The following is an 18,276-nucleotide window of genomic DNA, read 5'->3' as shown; positions in this document are numbered from 1 at the left end:
TAAAACTAAAGTAAGCATAAGAAAAGAAATAATAAAAATTAGAGCAGAAATCAGTGACACTGAAATTGGAAATCTATAGAAGAATAAAAATATCAGGATCCCTGGGTGGCGCAGCGGTTTAGCGCCTGCCTTTGGCCAAGGGCGCGATCCTGGAGACCGGGGATCGAATCCCACGTCGGGCTCCCGGTGCATGGAGCCTGCTTTTCCCTCTGCCTGTGTCTCTGCCTCTCTCTCTCTCTCTCTATGTGACTATCATAAATAAATAAAAATTTAAAAAAAGAATAAAAATATCAATGAAACCAAAAGCTGGTTCTTTGAAAAGATTAACATCAATAACCCTTTAGACTAATTTCTTAAAAAGATGACACAAATTACTAATATCAGATATAAAAGAGAGGACACCACTATGGATCCATGGTCATTAAAAGGATAACACAGGAATACTATGAATAATTCTAGGCCCACAAATATGATAATCTAGATGAAATGGACCAATCCATGAAATCCACAATCTCTCAAAACTCATAAAGAAGAAAAAGATAATCTGAATAGGCCTATATCTATTAAACATATTGAATCAATAATTAACCTTCCAAAATAGAAAGCACCAGACTCAGATGGATTCACTGGTGAATTCTACCAAGCATTTAAGAAATACATTTTACCAGTTATCTAGAGTCTCTTAGAAAATAGAAGCAGAGAGAATACTTCTTAACTCATTCTAGGAGGCTGGCATTATCCTAATACCAAAACCAGACAAAAACATTACAAGAAAATTAAAGATCAATGTCTCTCATAAACACAGATGCAAAAATTTTCAGCAAAATTATTAGCAAATCGAATCCAACAATATATAAAAAGAATTATACATTACAACCAAATGAGATTTATCCCAGGTGTGCAAAGCTGGTTCAAAACAGTTAAAAATAGATTAATGTAATCTGTCACATGAGCAGGCTAGAGAAGAACTATCACATAATCATATTAATAGATGACAAAAAACCTCTGGCAAAATCCAAGACCCATTTATGATTAAAAACTCTCAGCAAACTAGGAATATAGGAGAACTTCCTCAGCTTGATAAATATCTAGAAAAAAAACTTCAGCTAACACACTTAATGGTAGGAAACTAGAAACTTTCCCACTAAGATCGGGAACAGGGTAAGCATGTTCCTTCTAACCATAACTTCTCTCTTTTAAAAAAGATTTTACTTATTTTAGACAGAGAGAGTGAGCAGGAGGTCAGGGGGAGCAAAGGGGTGGGGGGAATCTCAAGCAGACTCCATACTGAGCATGGAGCCTGATGCAGGGCTCAATCTCATGACCCTGAGATCATGACCTGAGCTGAAATCAACAGTTGGATGCTTAACTGACTGAGCCACCCTGGTGTCAAGTCACAACTTTTGATCATTGTATTGGAAGTTCTTACTAATGTAATAAGATAAGGAAACACATTAGGAAGGTATACAGATTGGGAAAGAAGAAATAAAACTATCTCTGTTCACAGATGACAGAAATGTCTATGTAGAGAATATGAAAAAATTGATAAAAAAATTCTGGAATTAATAAGCAATTACAATAAGGTTGTAGGATACAAGGTTAATACATAAAAGTCAATTGCTTTCCTATATAACAGTAAGGAGCAAATGAAATTTGAAGTTAAAAACACAATACCATTTACATTAGTACTTCTAAAAATGAAATACTTAGGTATAAATCTAACAAAATATGTACAGGACTTATATAAGGAGAACTACAGGGGCACTTGGGTGACTCAGTCAGTTAAGTATCTGCCTTTGGCTCAGGTCATGATCCCAGGGATTGAGCCCAGCATTGGGTTCCCTGCTCAGCAGAGAGTCTGCCTCTCCTTCTCTATCTGCCTCTCTCCCTGCTCATGCTCTCTCTCATTCTGTCTCTCAGATAAATAAAATATTTTCAAAAAAGGAGAACTAAAAACTCTGGTGAATGAAATAATAATAATAAAAAGCTCTTAATACAGTTAATACTATAATTAATATTATAATACAGACTAAATATAGACTATTAACTATAGAGAACAAACGGTTTGGTTACCAGAGGGGAGGTCGGTGGGGGGATGGGTGAAATAGGTGATGGGGATTAAAGAATACACTTATCATGATAAAATAAAATAAAATATAAAAGAAGAGAAAATGAAATAAATGGAGAGAGATCCTATGTTCATGGACGGGAAGACTCAATATTGTTAAGATGTCAGTTTTTTCCAATTTAATCTACAGATTCAATGCAACTTCAACTGAAATCCCAGCAGGTTATTTTATGGCTACTGACAAACTGATTATAAAGTTTATATGGAAAGGCAAAAAAACCTCTAAATAGTCAACACAATTTTGAAGGAGAAGAACAAGTCTGGAGGGCTGATACTACCCAACTTCAAGACTCACTATAAAGCTATAGTAGTCAAGATAGTGTGAAAGAATAGACAAATAGATCAGTGGCACAGATAGAAAGCTAAGAAATAGTCCCACATAAATATAGTTAACTGATTTTTGACAAAGGAAAAATGGCAATATAATAAAGAAAAACGTAGTCATTTCAACAAGTGCTAAACAACTGGACAGCCACATGCAAAAAAGAGACTTAGATATAGACTATACACAACTTTTTTTTTTAAGATTTTATTTATTTATTCATAGAGACAGAGAGAGAGAGAGAGAGAGAGAGAGAGGCAGAGACACAGGCAGAGGGAAAAGCAGGCATCATACAGAGAGCCTGACATGGGACTTGATCCCGGGTCTCCAGGATCACTCCCTGGGCTGCAGGCGGCGTTAAACCACTGCGCCACCGGGACTGCCGTATACACAACTTTCACAAAAATTAACTCAAAATAGTTTACAGACCTAAATGTAAAATTCAAAACTATAAGACTCCTAGAAAATAAACTAGGAGAAAAATGAAATGACCTTGCGTATGGCAGTGACTTTTTAGATACACCACCAAAGAAATAACTGATAAGCTGGATTCATTAAAATGAAAATATTCTGCTCTGTGAAAGACAATCAAGATAATGAGAAGAAAAGCCATAGAGTGGGAAGAAATATCTTTAAAAGGCACTCCGGATAAAGAACTGTTTTCCAAAATATACAAAGAATTTAAAAAACCCTCAATGATAAGAAAATGAACAACCCAATTAAAAATTGGGTCAGTGCTGTTAAACAGATACCTTGCCAAAAAAGATACACAAATAGCAAATAAACATATAACAAGATGCTCTCCCCTGTATGTCATTAGGGAGATGCAAATTAAAACAATGAAATACGACCACACATCTATTAGAACAGCCAAAATCCAGAACACTAATACCACCAAATGCTGGCGAGGATGTGAAAAAAGGAACTCTCATTCATTGCTTATGGGAGTGCAAAATGGTCCAGCCACTTTGGAAAAGACAGTTTGGCAGTACCTTGCAAAACCAAACACACTCTTACCATATGATCCAGAAATCTTATTCCTTGGTATTTATCCAAAGGAATTTAAGATTTATGTCCACAGAAAAACCTGCACATGAATGTTTATAGCCACTTAATTCATAATTACTCAAACTTGGAAGGAACCAAGATGTCCTTCAGTAGGTGAATAGATGAACTGTGGTATAGCCAGACGATGGTATATTATTCAGCCCTAAAAAGAAATGAACCATGAAAAAGACATGAAGAAAATGTAAATGCATATTACTAGGTGAAAAGGCTATACATACTGCATGGTTTCAACTTTATGACATTCTGAAAAAGGAAAAATTATAGAGACAGTAAAAAGATGAGTGGTTGCCAGGAGTTAGGGGGCAAGGAGGGATGAATAGGCATAGCATGGAGGATTTTTAGGGCAGGTAAACTATTTTGTATGATCCTAGAATTGTGGATACATATCATTATACATTTGTGAAAACCCATAGAATGTACAACCCCAAGAGAGAACCGTAGTGTAAGCTATGGATCTTGAATGATAATGATGTTTCAATGGAGGTTCATCACTTGAAACAAATGTAGTTACTACCCTGGTAAGGGATGTTGATAATGGAGAAGCCTATGCATGTGTGGAGACAGGGGTATATGGAAAATCTCTGGACCTTCTGCTCAATTTTGCTGTGAACCTGAAAAAACAGTCTAGTAAAAATTCAGAAAACAAAAAAGAGCTAGCAGATGCAAATATCCAAGAGTGGGGAAGTAGAGCATAAGCCTTTCCTAAATGTATGTGACAAATATCCTAAATGTATGTAAAATTCTTTTATGCAATCATTTTGCAGGACTGGTTTCCCACCAAACACCCATTGGAAAATGCCACTAGAGTAATGAATAATGATACTTAAAAGTAAGATGCTAGACATGAGAAACTCAATACAAAATTTGGAAGATAGAGTTGAGGAAAGCTTTGAAAAAAGTTGAGCAAAAAGTCAAAGAGAATAAGGAGAAGATTAAAGAGGGTTAAGAATATTATAGGACAGGTTCAAGAGGTTCAACATCATGAACAATGTGTGTCAGGAGGAGTGCAGAGAGACAAAGAAGAAGGAGAAAATCCCTGACGAAAGATTTTAAGAAAATTTCAAGAAACTAAATGAATGGGCACACACAAGGGCCAGCATGGCAGTGTCTCATCCTAGGTAAGACTGCAGAACACTAGGGATGAAGAGAACATCGAAGAAAACAAACAGGTTTCATGTAAAATTAAACATGCAATGTAAGATTTACATGGGAAAACAAAGACAGGGGAAGTAGCAAACTGGGAATAATACGAAAGGGAGGTAAAGAAGATGTCAAGGAACTCAGCAGGCTTCAGAAGAGACTCTTCATGACAGTATGAAATGATAGAATATATAAAGTGCTTGGACATAAAGAGATATGTACACAGTAGTGAGAGCTTAAGGTTGAATTAGTACTAGCAAAATACACACATAAAGAAATCAACAAGATTTACTCTGAAAACATGTGCAACAAAGGAAAAGTAATCATAGTACACTACTTGGCTCAGTTGAGAACAGTATGCCACAAATTACAATGACAAAATACTGGGCGTCCCGGGTGGCTCAGAGGTGCCACCTTCAGCCCAGGGCATGATCCTGGAGACCGGGGATTGAGTCCCACATCAGGCTCCCTGCATGGAGCCTGCTTCTTCCTCTGCGTGTGTCTCTGCCTCTCTCTCTCTCATGAATAAATAAAATCTTAAAAAAAAAAAAAGACAAAATACGGAAATCTAATCAAAATTATAATATCATGGTATTAAAATAGGGAAGTATGTGTGGGTGGGTAAGGGACAAGGAGATTAAGAAGAGTTAAATTTTCAACTTCTAAAGTGGGTTGTCAGTTAAAAAATACCTGAAGCATAAAAACAATTAGCAATATCAACACGCCATTCACACATCTGGAGGTAAATAAAAGAATAGCTGAATTAAAAGTGATTGCATTTAGTGAGAAATGACAGGTGGAAAAGGTGACCAGTCTGTTTTGTTTTTGTCGTAATTCTTAAAAACATATTGTTCCTTTAAATTATGAGCATGTATATAACTGAAAAAAAAAAAACTAACTCTTAAAAAGTGTTGTGCAGTTAAAAAAATGAGAGGGAGGTATAAAGGATACAGTGTGGCACATAGCTTTCAATCCATGATAGCTTTTACTGTTCACATTTGAAGAGTCTGTAAACGGTAACTTCATCTAATGTTTCCACTGCATAAGTGTGGAAACTGAGGCTTAGAAAGGGAAGTGATGTCAAGGACACACAGAATGAGCCAAGGCCCAGGTAGAGGATAGCCACACAATGAATGGTCAAAACTGCTATAGTCTGTCCAGGAGCAGGAAACAGAGATGGAAAGCAAGTTCCCACTTTTCTTAGGCTGTGAGAGTCAGGTTGAGGAAGGGATGCCAGCTCAGTGACGGTCAGATTTTAATGGAACCTGCATCCCTTAAATGGAATAGTGAGGTACAGTCATTGCTGTGGGTCTTCTAGGTAAGGTTGAAAAGGTGCACAAGTCCCTTAGTGGTATCTAGAATGATGTGGATAAACCAAGCAAATATATAAGCATCTAGGGGACATGCCATGAGGTTGGAAAACATATAATCAGTATGGTTACTAAGGTGTTTATCTGTTTTTTCTTCCTCATCCATGGAGCTTAGGAGCAAAGGCCACTGTTCATTAATTTAATGATACTCTTGCATGAAGCTAACCCAACAACTGGCTGGGCTTAGATGCAGATAATATATTTGGAGAAATTTTGTAATAGGACCCAAAGGTTATGTGGAGAAGAAACCAGAGCTGGCCTTCCCATGAAACTCAAATGTTCTAGGATTTGGGTGGAGACATACTTAACTCCTAAGAAAAAGACTCTGCTAACTTCCCTGGAGATCATTCCAATTGCTTAAAGAAGGTGGAGGATCTACAGAATAACCAGAGTGAGGTTTCACATGTCTCTTTACAACGTAAGAAATGAGTCTTGTTCTTTACAGTAATCCCATTGGGATTCCAGCGGTGTAGCTCTTCTAAAGTTACCTTCATAGATGGCTGGTTTATGAAATGGAAACAGATATACATAACCCTGGTTTACTACCTGCCCACTGCAGCCACCACACTGCTCTGAATCAAATGTTCACTGGCTGGTCTCCAAAATCAAGTTCACTCTCACAGTACCAAGGTTTGCCACTATCGAGGACTTAAAAGAAAAATTAGCCAGAGTTTTGTTTGGGATTTTACAGACTGGTTTTTGCCCTCATCATCCTGAAAAGAAGGTGAAGGCTCTCACTGGAAATGAACTGTAGCTCTGGATTTCAGTGTTGGTGGACGTTCTCTCCAGCTTTCAACAGACTTTGTGGAATCCCATCCTAAAATGTCAGCCAGTGCTCTCACGTAACTGTCCCATGACTTCTTCAAGAATGATTTTCTAGAAGTTGTGGATTTCTTGAAAAGTTTAACATTGAAGAGTAAAGATGAGAAAAATGGAATTCTTCAAGTTTCAGCTGCTAGTAAGAGGAATTAATAGCATTGTGGTTGGTGCCTCTTCTGCTTAATCAGTTGGTGTGTGCAGAGCCAGCAGCCTTTAAGAGTTTTCTTCCTCCCCTGCTTGACCCCATAAAAACAATGCACAGGGAAAAACCCCAGAACCCCCCTGCCTGCTCTTGCTGGCTCTGTTCCAGTCCTAGGTGAGCCCCGTGCTGCTCCAGCTGTTGAGGTGAAGCACATGTGGAACAAGCTGCTGTCCCACCTGGAGGCCAACATGGAGCGATTCATTCAGGAGCACCTGAAGAAAGTCACCTTGCCACACGTGTCACCAGGCTGGCGGGATGCCAGTGATTCCATTGTGGCAGTTACTCTTTACAGCCCAGCAATGCTGGTCTACTTGGATTAGAGGTGATGGTAGGAGGAGAAAGATATCTTCAAACACACTGTTTCCAGTTCTATGAAAACTATTGACCCTTCCTGATGGTGGATTTTCTTAGCCTACTTAATGTCCCATGAATGGAATCTCAGATATAAAAAGTACCTCAGAACACAGTGAAAACTCCTTCCCATCAAGGTCTAAAAAGGCTGAAGAGGGGCCTTATTAGAGTGAGCTAAAGGGGTCGGCAAACAAAACTGTCCATGTATATATCTGCCCCACAGAAATGCTATGACGCTGCCAAGTCCTCGCTCACTAACGAGGAGATGCGGGATGACTTTGAGCTCAGCAGCTAAGACACTGAGATATACTCTGGAGGTGGAACCATGGCTGCAAAACCTATTACCTCGGGGAGCAAAAGGCATTTCCTCCTCTGCTTCCATTCACTGAAGAGTCCAAGCTTTTAAGATCAAGCTTACACCAAAAGACCAGTCTTGCACAAAGTGGGGATGAGCCAGATCAAACCAAGCCACTGAAATGTGTCACAAGAAAGGAGGCCTAAGGTTCCATCAGAACTGAGTTTAGGAGAGTTTACCAATTCAAGTAAAAAAGAAGCCAGTACAAGATCCTGAGTTGGACTGTTTTGCTGATACGATCCCAGAAATGAAGCCTGTAACTGCTATTCTTATTTTACCTGATTGAGAGCAAAGTTCTCACCAGTCATGCAATTTTCCTCAAACTTTGCTGCAGCACAAATTACTGAGGGAGGGCCTGAAGGCTGGGGAGGGGAAGGGACCTGAGCTAGGAAAACAATAACTATGACACTGTGTGGCAGTTACACTATAGGAAAAAGGATTCCTTTAGGGGAAAAAAATACCACATGAAACTAGTACCTCAAAAGCAGGCTCTGCAGACAATGCCCCCCAGAGCATCCTGTTTCTGCGGTAGCAGGAGCTCTGTGCTACCCGCAGTGTGCACCCCTGAGTGCAACTAAGAGCCCCAGGCAGTGAAGAGGCTCACAGCTCTGGTTTCTCTGAGGAAAGGCTGCGTGGGTTTGACTAGAAGCTCTGTGAAACACAAGTGGCTGTTGAAAGGCTGAATTCACTGTTACTGTTTTTCCTCCAGTAAAGAAAGAAAATAAATACAAAAAGCCAAGCTGATTAGCTTAGTTCTGTGCTATTTCTTTAAGTCAGAAGAGTAAGCTCTACTATGAAATAAAACTTACAGAAAAAATTTTATCTATAAAGTATATGAATGATTTTTAAATTGCTAAGCTTTTCCTATGCAGCTAATGGGTGTCTAGTTGTGCTGTCGAATGCATAGCCCTGTGGGCACTGGGCAGGTACTGACTGTCCCACATGTGTTATATTGTACCAAAGTTCTTAATGAGCAACATGTCCCACAGTCCTGTTTTCTAAATATTCCATAAAGACTATTTTCACTAGAAAAAAAATCAGAGCAATTGCACACATATTGGAGGGATGGCAGGATTATTGTAATGCTAGAAAGGATCAGTAAAAAGGGAGCACTCAGAACTGGAAAGGATGGGTATTAATACAAACTGGGCACGGGGTGGGGTGGGATGGGGGTGCTCCTGGTGCTAGCTCCACTTCCGTCCTATCCCCACACCCCAGCTCCCCAATTCCGAGTTCACAGGATATCTATCCAAGTTTCTTCCATTGTTTTGAAAGGATGAAGGTTTCTCTGAAACGATTTCAAATGCCAAAGATAAAACATCTGTTTAAAGATTTGATTTAGGTTAACTGGGGGGCTAACTGCTGGTGCAAGATAAGATAAAGGACAGATAGGGGGGCCTGGGGCTTGTGGCAGCTGATCCCATGATCTGCTCTTACCTGTGGGGGCCTGCATGGCTGAGCTGGGGATGGTGGCAGCATCTTGGGGTACAGTGCTGGTATCCGGTTCGGGGGTGCTGGTTGTTGGTGAGGTGGGTGGTGGGTTCAGCAAAGTCCGAGGCTTCCTCTGTCAAAATGGATGGGGAGAAGTTTGCTACCCGTGACAGGTAACTTGTCTTCTGATTCCTCTTTCCTAGCCCTTTATTCACCCATGGGATGGAAATATTTCTGTGGACGGGGCTGTGTTTTATCTTGGTTTTCCATACAGAATCTTGCTCAGCACTTTACATATAGTAGTGGCTTAGTAAAAATTTTCTAAACTTATGTATAAGACTCTGGGCTCCTATTGAGCTGGAGCTTAATGCACAGTCTTTTATACTAGATTCAATACTATCCTTTGAAATTCCAGGTTCTTTATCAGTTGAGCAGACAACAGCAAAAACGGGAAAAAAAAATGCTGAGGTTTTAAGTCTACTTTGATGTTATTTTGTACTTTGCTTCTCCTTCCCCTAACTACAAACTCGTTCTTCTGCCTACCTCTAGCTCATCATCTGCCATTTCCAATCTTAAACTTTATACTCTAAGGTTTAATCTCTAACTAAATTACTTCTCTAAAAACCCTGTGGTTTTACCTCGGCCATGCCTTTACAGTAATAAACTGTCTTTTCTTCCCGGAATGCCCCTTCTTTCTTTTTTTTACTTCATAAATATATGTTTTTCCAGGAAATATTTCTAGATTTCTTCTACTGTCTCTTTTGTGCTACCTCTGTACTTTGTGTTGAATCTGTCACAATGTATTGTCATATATATTTAGACACTGGTGTCCTCTGTTAGCCTGGAGCTCCTTGAGGTTCTGAGTCTGAGTACCATTTCTAGCACAGCAACTGCCATATAATAAGTCTCAATAAATATTTTCAATGAGGCACACAGTACAGAAACCCAATAATGGGGGAAGTAATGAAAATGATTCGAGAAAAATCTAATATCTTCTCTATGCTGTTCGGGGCAGTCTCTAGGGGAATAAGATCCCAGAAGGTTCCTTTCAAGAAATAAGTTTTCTAAAAGCCGTTATGAGTGCAAGAAAAACATAATCATCACTGAGATCCAGAAATCCCTTTTTTACTAAATGTCCTATGTAGGGTCCACTGCTGGGAGGTATATAAATCTGTCTGCCTTCTAGGAGTGTATTATATAAAGCAATAGTACCAGTGACAACGGGCATATATAAGATGGCCTTGTCTGTGGAAGCTAGCATGCAAACACTTAAGAAACATTCAAAGCATACATGGGACATAGACATTTCCTCCTTATTTTTTTTTTCTAATACTGCTAAAAGTAAAAGTCTAAATATGCAAGGGGTCAGGAAGGAAAGGAAATGGCAGTTCATCTTCATGGAATTAGTGGTAGGATTTCATGGGGTCCCTGAAGGAAAATGCCTGGTGCCCAAATATAGTAGTAGAAAACAGAGAGATGGAAGGCATTACTGTTTTGAGATAGGTGCATTTACACTCATTATATCTCTTCATATATTACCTCATATCCACTTTATTGGTGAGAAAACTGGGGCTCAGAACCTTATTCAAAGTTTCCCACAGTCACACATGTGGTAACAAATGGAGATGAGATATAAACCTGTTTGTTGGCTTCGAAGCCTCTGCTCTCATCATGAAACCACTCTGCTTCAGAAAGGAACAGAAAGGTCATGGGTTAAGTGGAAGGCATATTCATTTATAAAAGTAGGCAAAAGGATAGGAGGGAGAATTTGCGAGTCAAATGCCAGCCCATAAAATACCGGATAAGAGAATTCTTGTTTTCAAGAGGGTTGGAAAGAAAGGAGACTTTGGTTATTACTATGTTTAGGACTGCTTGAGGAAGCAAAGCAGAGGCAATCACAGAATCATAGGCCACTTAATCCAACCATCCCTCTCCTACTTCCCTCTTCCTGAAAACATCCCTCCCATACGGGTCATCCAGTCCCTGACAAAATGCCTCTAGTGATGGTACATCACTATTCCTCTCTCCTTCCTTCTCTCTTTCCTTTCCACCTTTTTTTATTTTTCAGGTCAATACATCTGTTTGGGATAGATTTAACTATTCCTCATATGTTGATACAAAGCCTGTCTGCTTGAGTTTCTACTTTTTGGTTCTGGTTCTGTCTTTGAAACCTTACAAGTTTTCTCCCTCTTTAATCTGATGTCCTCAAAATGTCTTCACATCATCGAATGCATGGCTTTTCTGGCCTTGGAATCTTTAGAGCCTTCAGTCTCTCTCCACAGCAGAAGAATAAGAAGAGAGTAGTGGAGACAAAAATGAATCAGGACCTGGGTTAGGAGTTAGTGGTAGATAGATCAGGATCATATGTGTTACACAGAAAGATCAGGATGTGATATCAAGAATTCAAAGCCAATTAAGAGATAATCCCAATTAGAACATCATAACTAAAATCATCCATCCTGCACATATTGAACATCTCCAAAGAGACTGAGATATAAGGTACCACAGGAGAAAAAGAGAAGAATAAGATTAGATTCTTGACCTTGAGCAGCTTATATTCTAGAGGAACTGAAGTCAGCTGAAGTTAATAAACAGAACAAAACCAATCAGTCAACCATTTAACCAACCAACCAAACTTAGGAAGGAACTCATGAGATTAGGATGGGGTGCCCAAAGAGAACTAGCTATCATTTCCACATTAAAATTGAGGAAGTCTAGTTCAGGAGGGATCTGCAAAGAAATCCCTTGACAAGAGGTGAGTGGAGAAGGTGATGCTAAAGGAAGCTGTAGAGAAACAGCTGAGGAATTTTCTTATCAATGGTTTCCCTAGGGAAGACATGCATGAAAAACTGGTCATGACTAAAAGGTGGTACTTGCAGTTACAGTGCTCAGTGAAGCTTAACTCAGTAGTCTTTTCCTGCACTAGAGATAACTGTTATCTTCTTCAGGAAATGTGGGAGAGTGCTCATGGTACCCATGGTTGGGCAGCAGTGACCATGGAACCAGAACACCTGGAGCCCCATCTCTGGCGCCTTTGCCATTTATTAGCTATGTGACCTTAGGGAAGTCTTTTCACATATCTAAGTCTCAAATTTCTTAACTATCAGATAACATAAACACTACTCATCTCCTAGGGTTTTGTGATCATTATGTAATATGTATGTAATGGTGTCTGATACAGAGTCCGATACTTACAAGTTATTCAATAATTCTTTCTTTTTAAAAAGAAGGGGCAGGGATAGAAAAAGAAATACATTTATAGAGTCAATTTTCTCTTTCTTTCTGTTCATGTGCCTGGGCATCCACTCTGGGTAGCTTAACAATTAGGAGTGGGGTCTTCCATCTAGGGAAGACATTAGACCAGAATTCCCGCAAATGTGAGTAGCTTTCAAGGTCAAAGTTTGTTTCTTATCCATACCATCCTATCTCTGATATTACTAACACCCAGATAAGTAGCTAAGCAGGGATGACAATCTAGGAGATTCCTGTTAAAAGCATACACAAGGTGGAAAATAGGGCCAGACATGCCCCTTTCCAAGATGGATGGATATGGGTGAGTTATCCCTTTAAAGCCCATTATCCCTTTCTAGGAAACCCACATTTTTACCTACCTTACTGCCAGGTTTGGGACCCCTCTTCTTTGGGAATTTCAAAGGTTCAGCTGACTTGGATGGGGTAGAGATGGGGTGGGGAATTAGGGGCTTGGGTGTCCGGCCCCGCTTCTTTCCTGGTTTACGCCCCCTCTGCCCTGGTTGATGGTCCAAGATAGTTTTGGTGCTGCTGTGGATGCTGGGCTTCTCAGTGTTCACATCAGATGCAGGATAGGGATTCTTTGGAATCACAACTGCAAGAAAAAGACTCATTCTATCACCCCCTCCTCCCACCTGTATTCCCATCCCAAAGAGAGGGGGAAAAAAACCTTGCTACTTCTGCTTGGGTAGTTTTATTTCAAGAAGCTAGTTTCCTGGCATCTGACCTAAATGTTAGAAAATCTCAGAGGAGAACTGAATTTAGATTGGTTAGAATTGGAAGTTTTAATTATTTCTGACAGATGCAGAGAAAATATTAAATTTTTCTCCCCAAGGCATCTAGTTAAAGCATATAAACAGAACCATAGGCTCAGAGATGGAATGACTTTTAGAAGCCTACAATCCCTTCCTGCTAAGAATGAAGTTCCAAAGCTCAGCAGAGGAAATGACGCCTTATCCGGGTTATACAGTGAACTAGGATGAGGACTTATATTTTGAAACTAGGCCCTGACAACCAAGTTACACATTTTCTTCACCAATCTACGTAAAGTTTTAGTACGATTATTGCAATGAGGAGTAGTGAAACACATGGAAATACATCTGACAGCATCTCTCCTTACTTCAAAAATCTTTGCTCCATATTACCTTTAAGGTAAAGTCCAAATTCTTTATCCTGATATCCAGGGACTTTTGTGACTTTACCCTTGCCTTGCTCTCTGGTGATGTCTGTTGTCACTTCTTGACACACAGCCCTCCCTATATTCTAGCTCAATTGTTTTCTGAAAACCAATTTATTCATATATGTTGAGTTCCCTATTCTTCCTAGTCAAGTAAAAATCAATACTCAGATTCCAGCACTCAGTTCCAGGGCCACCTCCTTACTGAGGTCTTGTCTGATTATTCCCCAAATAAGTCAGTATCACTCTACCCCCAAAGCATTCTGGAGACATTTATGTTAGAGTACTTTCAATTTTACTCCAACCATTCATCTATTCTTTAAACCGAGAATACTTCAAGGTAAGCAGATCTAATTCATCCCACAAATAGTTACTGAGCACTTATTATAAGTTAACAAAACACAGTTGCCACTCTTGTGGAGCTTACCTCCTAGTTGAGGAGACAGAAAACAGACAAATAAATATACTGTATAATGCCAGGTAAGTGCTATGATGAAAATTATGTGGGGTAGTAAGGAAAGTTCTCTTTGAGGAGATGACATTTACACAGAACTTCCAAATGAAATAAAGGCAAAGCCATGTGAAGATCTGAAAAAAAAAAAACCCTCCCAAGTAGAGGGTACATAACAAGTGCAAAGATTCTGAGATGGGAACATGTTAGTGTATTTGAGAAATGGTAAGGAGGTCAGTACAGCTAGAATTGAGTGAGCAAAGAGAGGAGTGGAGGGGATTCAGGTTAGAAAGGAAGTAGCAATAAGATCGTGTAGGACTTTGCAGATGGTGAAAATGAATCTGAACTTATTATAAGCATGAAAAGAAGCTGCATGAGTAGAACTAGAGAGACTACTTCACAAACTAATTACAATGGGCAGGTAGAGGGTAACGTTGATTATGCTTCTAGGTAGAATGTAACAGATTACAGCAGTGCAGTGTTGCTGATTCAAAAATTAGGAAAAGTCAGATACTTCTTTGAAGTGACACTGCAGTGTTGTAGAAATCACAAGGACTAGATGAACTGAGTGAGGAGGGCTTCTGAGATAGTTGTCAATGTTTTCTTTCCTGAGGACATTTGTCAATTTGGGGCATGAATGGAAGTCAGAGGACCTCTACTGGAGGAAAAAGAAATCCAACAGGCTGCTGTGACAGATTGGGACTAGAACTCCGTGTGTGGCCAATTCTCCCCACGGGACATTTGCTGAGTTCTGAGCCTGCACATTGGACATGTGAAGCTAGGCTGAGAGCTTCTAGAAGGCAGAATGAAATCTCCCATAATCCTGTGACTTTAGGGGATAAATAGAGTCCCACTAGAAGGAGGGAGGTCTACCTCAGACATGTATCTCTTCTTCAAGATAAATGCCATATTTTGAATTTAAGAGGTTAAAGAACTAAACCCCCAACCTCTAAAGGTAGGACAATCTCTTGCAATTTTTCAGGGCTGAGGAGATAGAGAGACCTATTAGGTTCTCAAATCAAGAGCCCAGGAGGGCCCACATCCAAGAAACAGATATAAACTACAGGTATAATCCAGAGCTGAAGTAGCTCAATCCAGGATTAGATTGAGAGGATCAGCCCTTATCCTGTTAGCTTAAATAGGGGAAAGGAAGAATTCTTTCTGATGGAAGAGATTAGCTGATGCCTCAACAGTTCTTTTATATAAAATATTCGTATATCACAAAAAAATATTAGATGTAAAAAGAGGCAGAAACAAGTGATTGGTAATCAAGAGAAAATACAAAACAATAGAAGGAGACTCACATATGATCCATGTAATGGAATAGAGACTTTAAAATAAGCATAATTAATGTGTTAAAGAAAGTAGAGGAAAAGATGAACAAAATGCAAGAAAGGAAAACACCCAAGAAAATAGGAATCTACATAAAAAAAACCAAATGAACATTATGGAATTATAAACGTAACATGAGGGGATCCCTGGGTGGCGCAGCGGTTTGGCGCCTGCCTTTGGCCCAGGGCGCGATCCTGGAGACCCAGGATCGAATCCCACGTCAGGCTCCCGGTGCATGGAGCCTGCTTCTCCCTCTGCCTATGTCTCTGCCTCTCTCTCTCTCTCTGTGTGACTATCATTAAAAAAAAAAAAATTAAATGTAACATGAGAAATTAAGAACTCATTGGATGGATTTAAGGGAAGATAAGATCTAGCAGAAGAAAGGATTAATAAACTTGAAGAAAAATCCCATAAAACATCTAAAGTGAAGCAAAAATATGGAAAAAACATTAGAGGATTAGAGACATGTGGGCATGGTCAATGGATCCAAAATATGAGTAACTATAATCCCAGAGGAAGAAGACAGAGAGAATTAGGCAAACATAATATTTAGAAACAAATGAAAAGAGGAGCTCAGCAATCTAACAAGCAGAAAAAAAAAAAATCCCCCAACTATATCAAGTAACTGTTAAACTGCTGAAAATAAAGAAAATAAAATGAAATGACATAAAAAAATTTTAAAGTAGTCAGAGAAAAGAAGCATTACTCTTATAGAAACACCAATAATACTGATGGCTGACTTTTTAACAGAAACTATAGAAGTCAATATAATGATACATAAAAGGGCTAAGATTTATAAACTGCCAACCTAGAATTCTATACCAAGTAAAAGTATCTTTTAAAACTGAAGGTAAAATAATATTTTCAGACAAATCAAAGTTGAAATAATTTATCACCAGCAGACCTAAACTACAGGAAATAAAAAGGAAGTTCTTCAGACTGAAAGAAGGTAATCCCAGATAGTGAGATGGAATTGCAGGAAGAAATGAAAAGCATAAGAAAGGGAAAATATGTGCTAGATACAAAAGAACTAGACTGACTAAAGAACTAGACTGACTAAAGAACTAGACTGACAAAAGAACTAGACTGACTAAAGAACTAGACTGACTAAAGAACTTAGAACAAGAACTGACTAAAACAAAAACTTATAAAATGGTTTATAGAATTTATAATGTATATATTATAATTATAGTAAATTATATGAAAGCAACAGCATAAAGGATGGAAGTAGGGGATAAATTGAACCAAACTTTGTTAAGGATTTTACATTATTTGGGGAGTGCTTGCTAGTTACAAAGGAGTGGTTACAAAGCACTTATTTAAAGAAGATATTGATGAGTCCAGAATACAAGTTTCATAGGATCACTAATTAAAGAATGTATCACTAAAAGCTAAGGAGACAGAAATGGAATAATAAAATACACCTGATTAATCCAAAGGGCAAGAAAGGAGGAATAAAGAAATGAGGAAGAACTCTGACAAATAGAAAATAAAAAGGAAAATGGCAAAATTAAATCCAAATAAATAATTAAGATTAAATACAAGTGGATTAGGTAAAACAACAGGAAAAAACTAACATACTGCACCAAAACCCCTCAGTACCTAATAAAATCTGTTTATAAGAGGGCCTTGAAATATAAGGACATTTGAAATATGACACAGATAACAAGATAAAAACAAACAGATGGAAAAACATATACCCTGTAGACAGTAACCAAAAGAAGGCTCATGTGGCTATATTAATATCAAACAAGTTAGTCTTTAAGGGAAGAAGTAGGTCTAGATTAAAATGGAACATTTCATCAAGATAGTTAAATTTATATATATGTAATAACACAAAACATATAAAGCAAAAATTTAGAGAATGAAAAGGACAAACAGACAAATCCAAATTATGAGTTGGAGATTTTGAACATATCTCTCTCAATAACTGATAGGTTAGGAAGTTGAAAAAAATCAGTAAGGATAGGAAAAATTTGAATAACTCAATTAAATGATAAAAACATAAACAACCAATTAACCAATCAACTTAATTTATATCTGTAGGACACTATACCCAATAAGTATAGAATGCACTTTCTTTTCAAGTACTTGTTATATGCTGGGTGAAAGAGCAATCCTGAATAAAGTTCAAAGAACTAAAATCATACAGAACATGTTCTCTAGCCACAGCAGAAATAAGTAATTAATTTAGTCTCAGCCACAATCTTCAACATTTATTTTTAGAAAACACTACTGCTTTGGTGTTTTAGGAAAAGTTTTATAAATCATTCTATATTAACAAATTCCAATACAGCAGGAAGATAAACAAGTTAGTGTGTTCAGCTCTACTACCAGTAATGCAGAAAGACTTATAGCTCTAAAAACAAAGACCTGTAAGCCAGAACATAAGAATTTGCAGATTTTTTTGTACTAACTGATTCAATTCATAAATTTGCATTCATTTGTTTATTCTAATCACTGCTTAATAACTTTATGTTAATATAGTTATGCATAAACTATATGTCTATCTTAGAAGAGAAATGCAAAGTGTCAAAAGGAAGAATCTTAAAAAAAAAAAACAAAAGGAAGAATCTTAATATATTTCTGCCTTGATATCTTGCGGCTTTTTCTTTTTTTATTTTAATTTTTTATTTGAGTATAGTTCGCACACAGCGTTACCTTAGTTTCAGATGAACAACACAGTGATTCAACATCTCTATATGTTATGCCCAGGGCGTGATCCTGGAGACCTGGAATCGAGTCCCATGTTGGGTTCCCTGCATGGAGCCTGCTTCTCCCTCTGCCTGTGTCTCTGCCTCTCTCTCTCTCTCTCTTTCTCTGTCTCTCATGAATAAATAAATAAATCCTCCCAGACTCCCTTTCACCCAACCACAGTGGA

At 38.3% G+C, this 18,276-nt stretch overlaps 1 protein-coding gene and 1 pseudogene across 16 annotated transcripts in view; one reads left to right on the top strand and one right to left on the bottom strand.

The window, feature by feature from the left end:
• The window catches only part of SCMH1 (Scm polycomb group protein homolog 1), a 177,595-nt gene that overhangs the window by 29,864 nt on the left and 129,455 nt on the right, over positions 1-18,276 (bottom strand). For 15 of the 16 annotated variants that reach the window (XM_038557705.1, XM_038557703.1, XM_038557706.1 and 12 more), the window contains 2 exons: positions 12,798-13,030; positions 9,193-9,319 (listed from right to left, as the gene is read on the bottom strand). The exons of the other annotated variant lie outside the window; for it this stretch is intronic. In XM_038557705.1, coding sequence (XP_038413633.1) covers positions 9,193-9,319; positions 12,798-13,030 — 360 coding nt within the window. The remainder of the gene's footprint in view (positions 1-9,192; positions 9,320-12,797; positions 13,031-18,276) is intronic. 16 annotated transcript variants of the gene reach the window in all.
• Positions 7,205-8,453, top strand: LOC111098940 (annotated as a pseudogene).

Source organism: Canis lupus, chromosome 15, assembly GCF_011100685.1.
Source record: "Canis lupus familiaris isolate Mischka breed German Shepherd chromosome 15, alternate assembly UU_Cfam_GSD_1.0, whole genome shotgun sequence".
Taxonomy (NCBI): Eukaryota; Metazoa; Chordata; class Mammalia; order Carnivora; family Canidae; genus Canis; species Canis lupus.
Note: the sequence above shows the minus strand (reverse complement) of the source record. Positions and strands in the feature narration are given on the sequence as shown.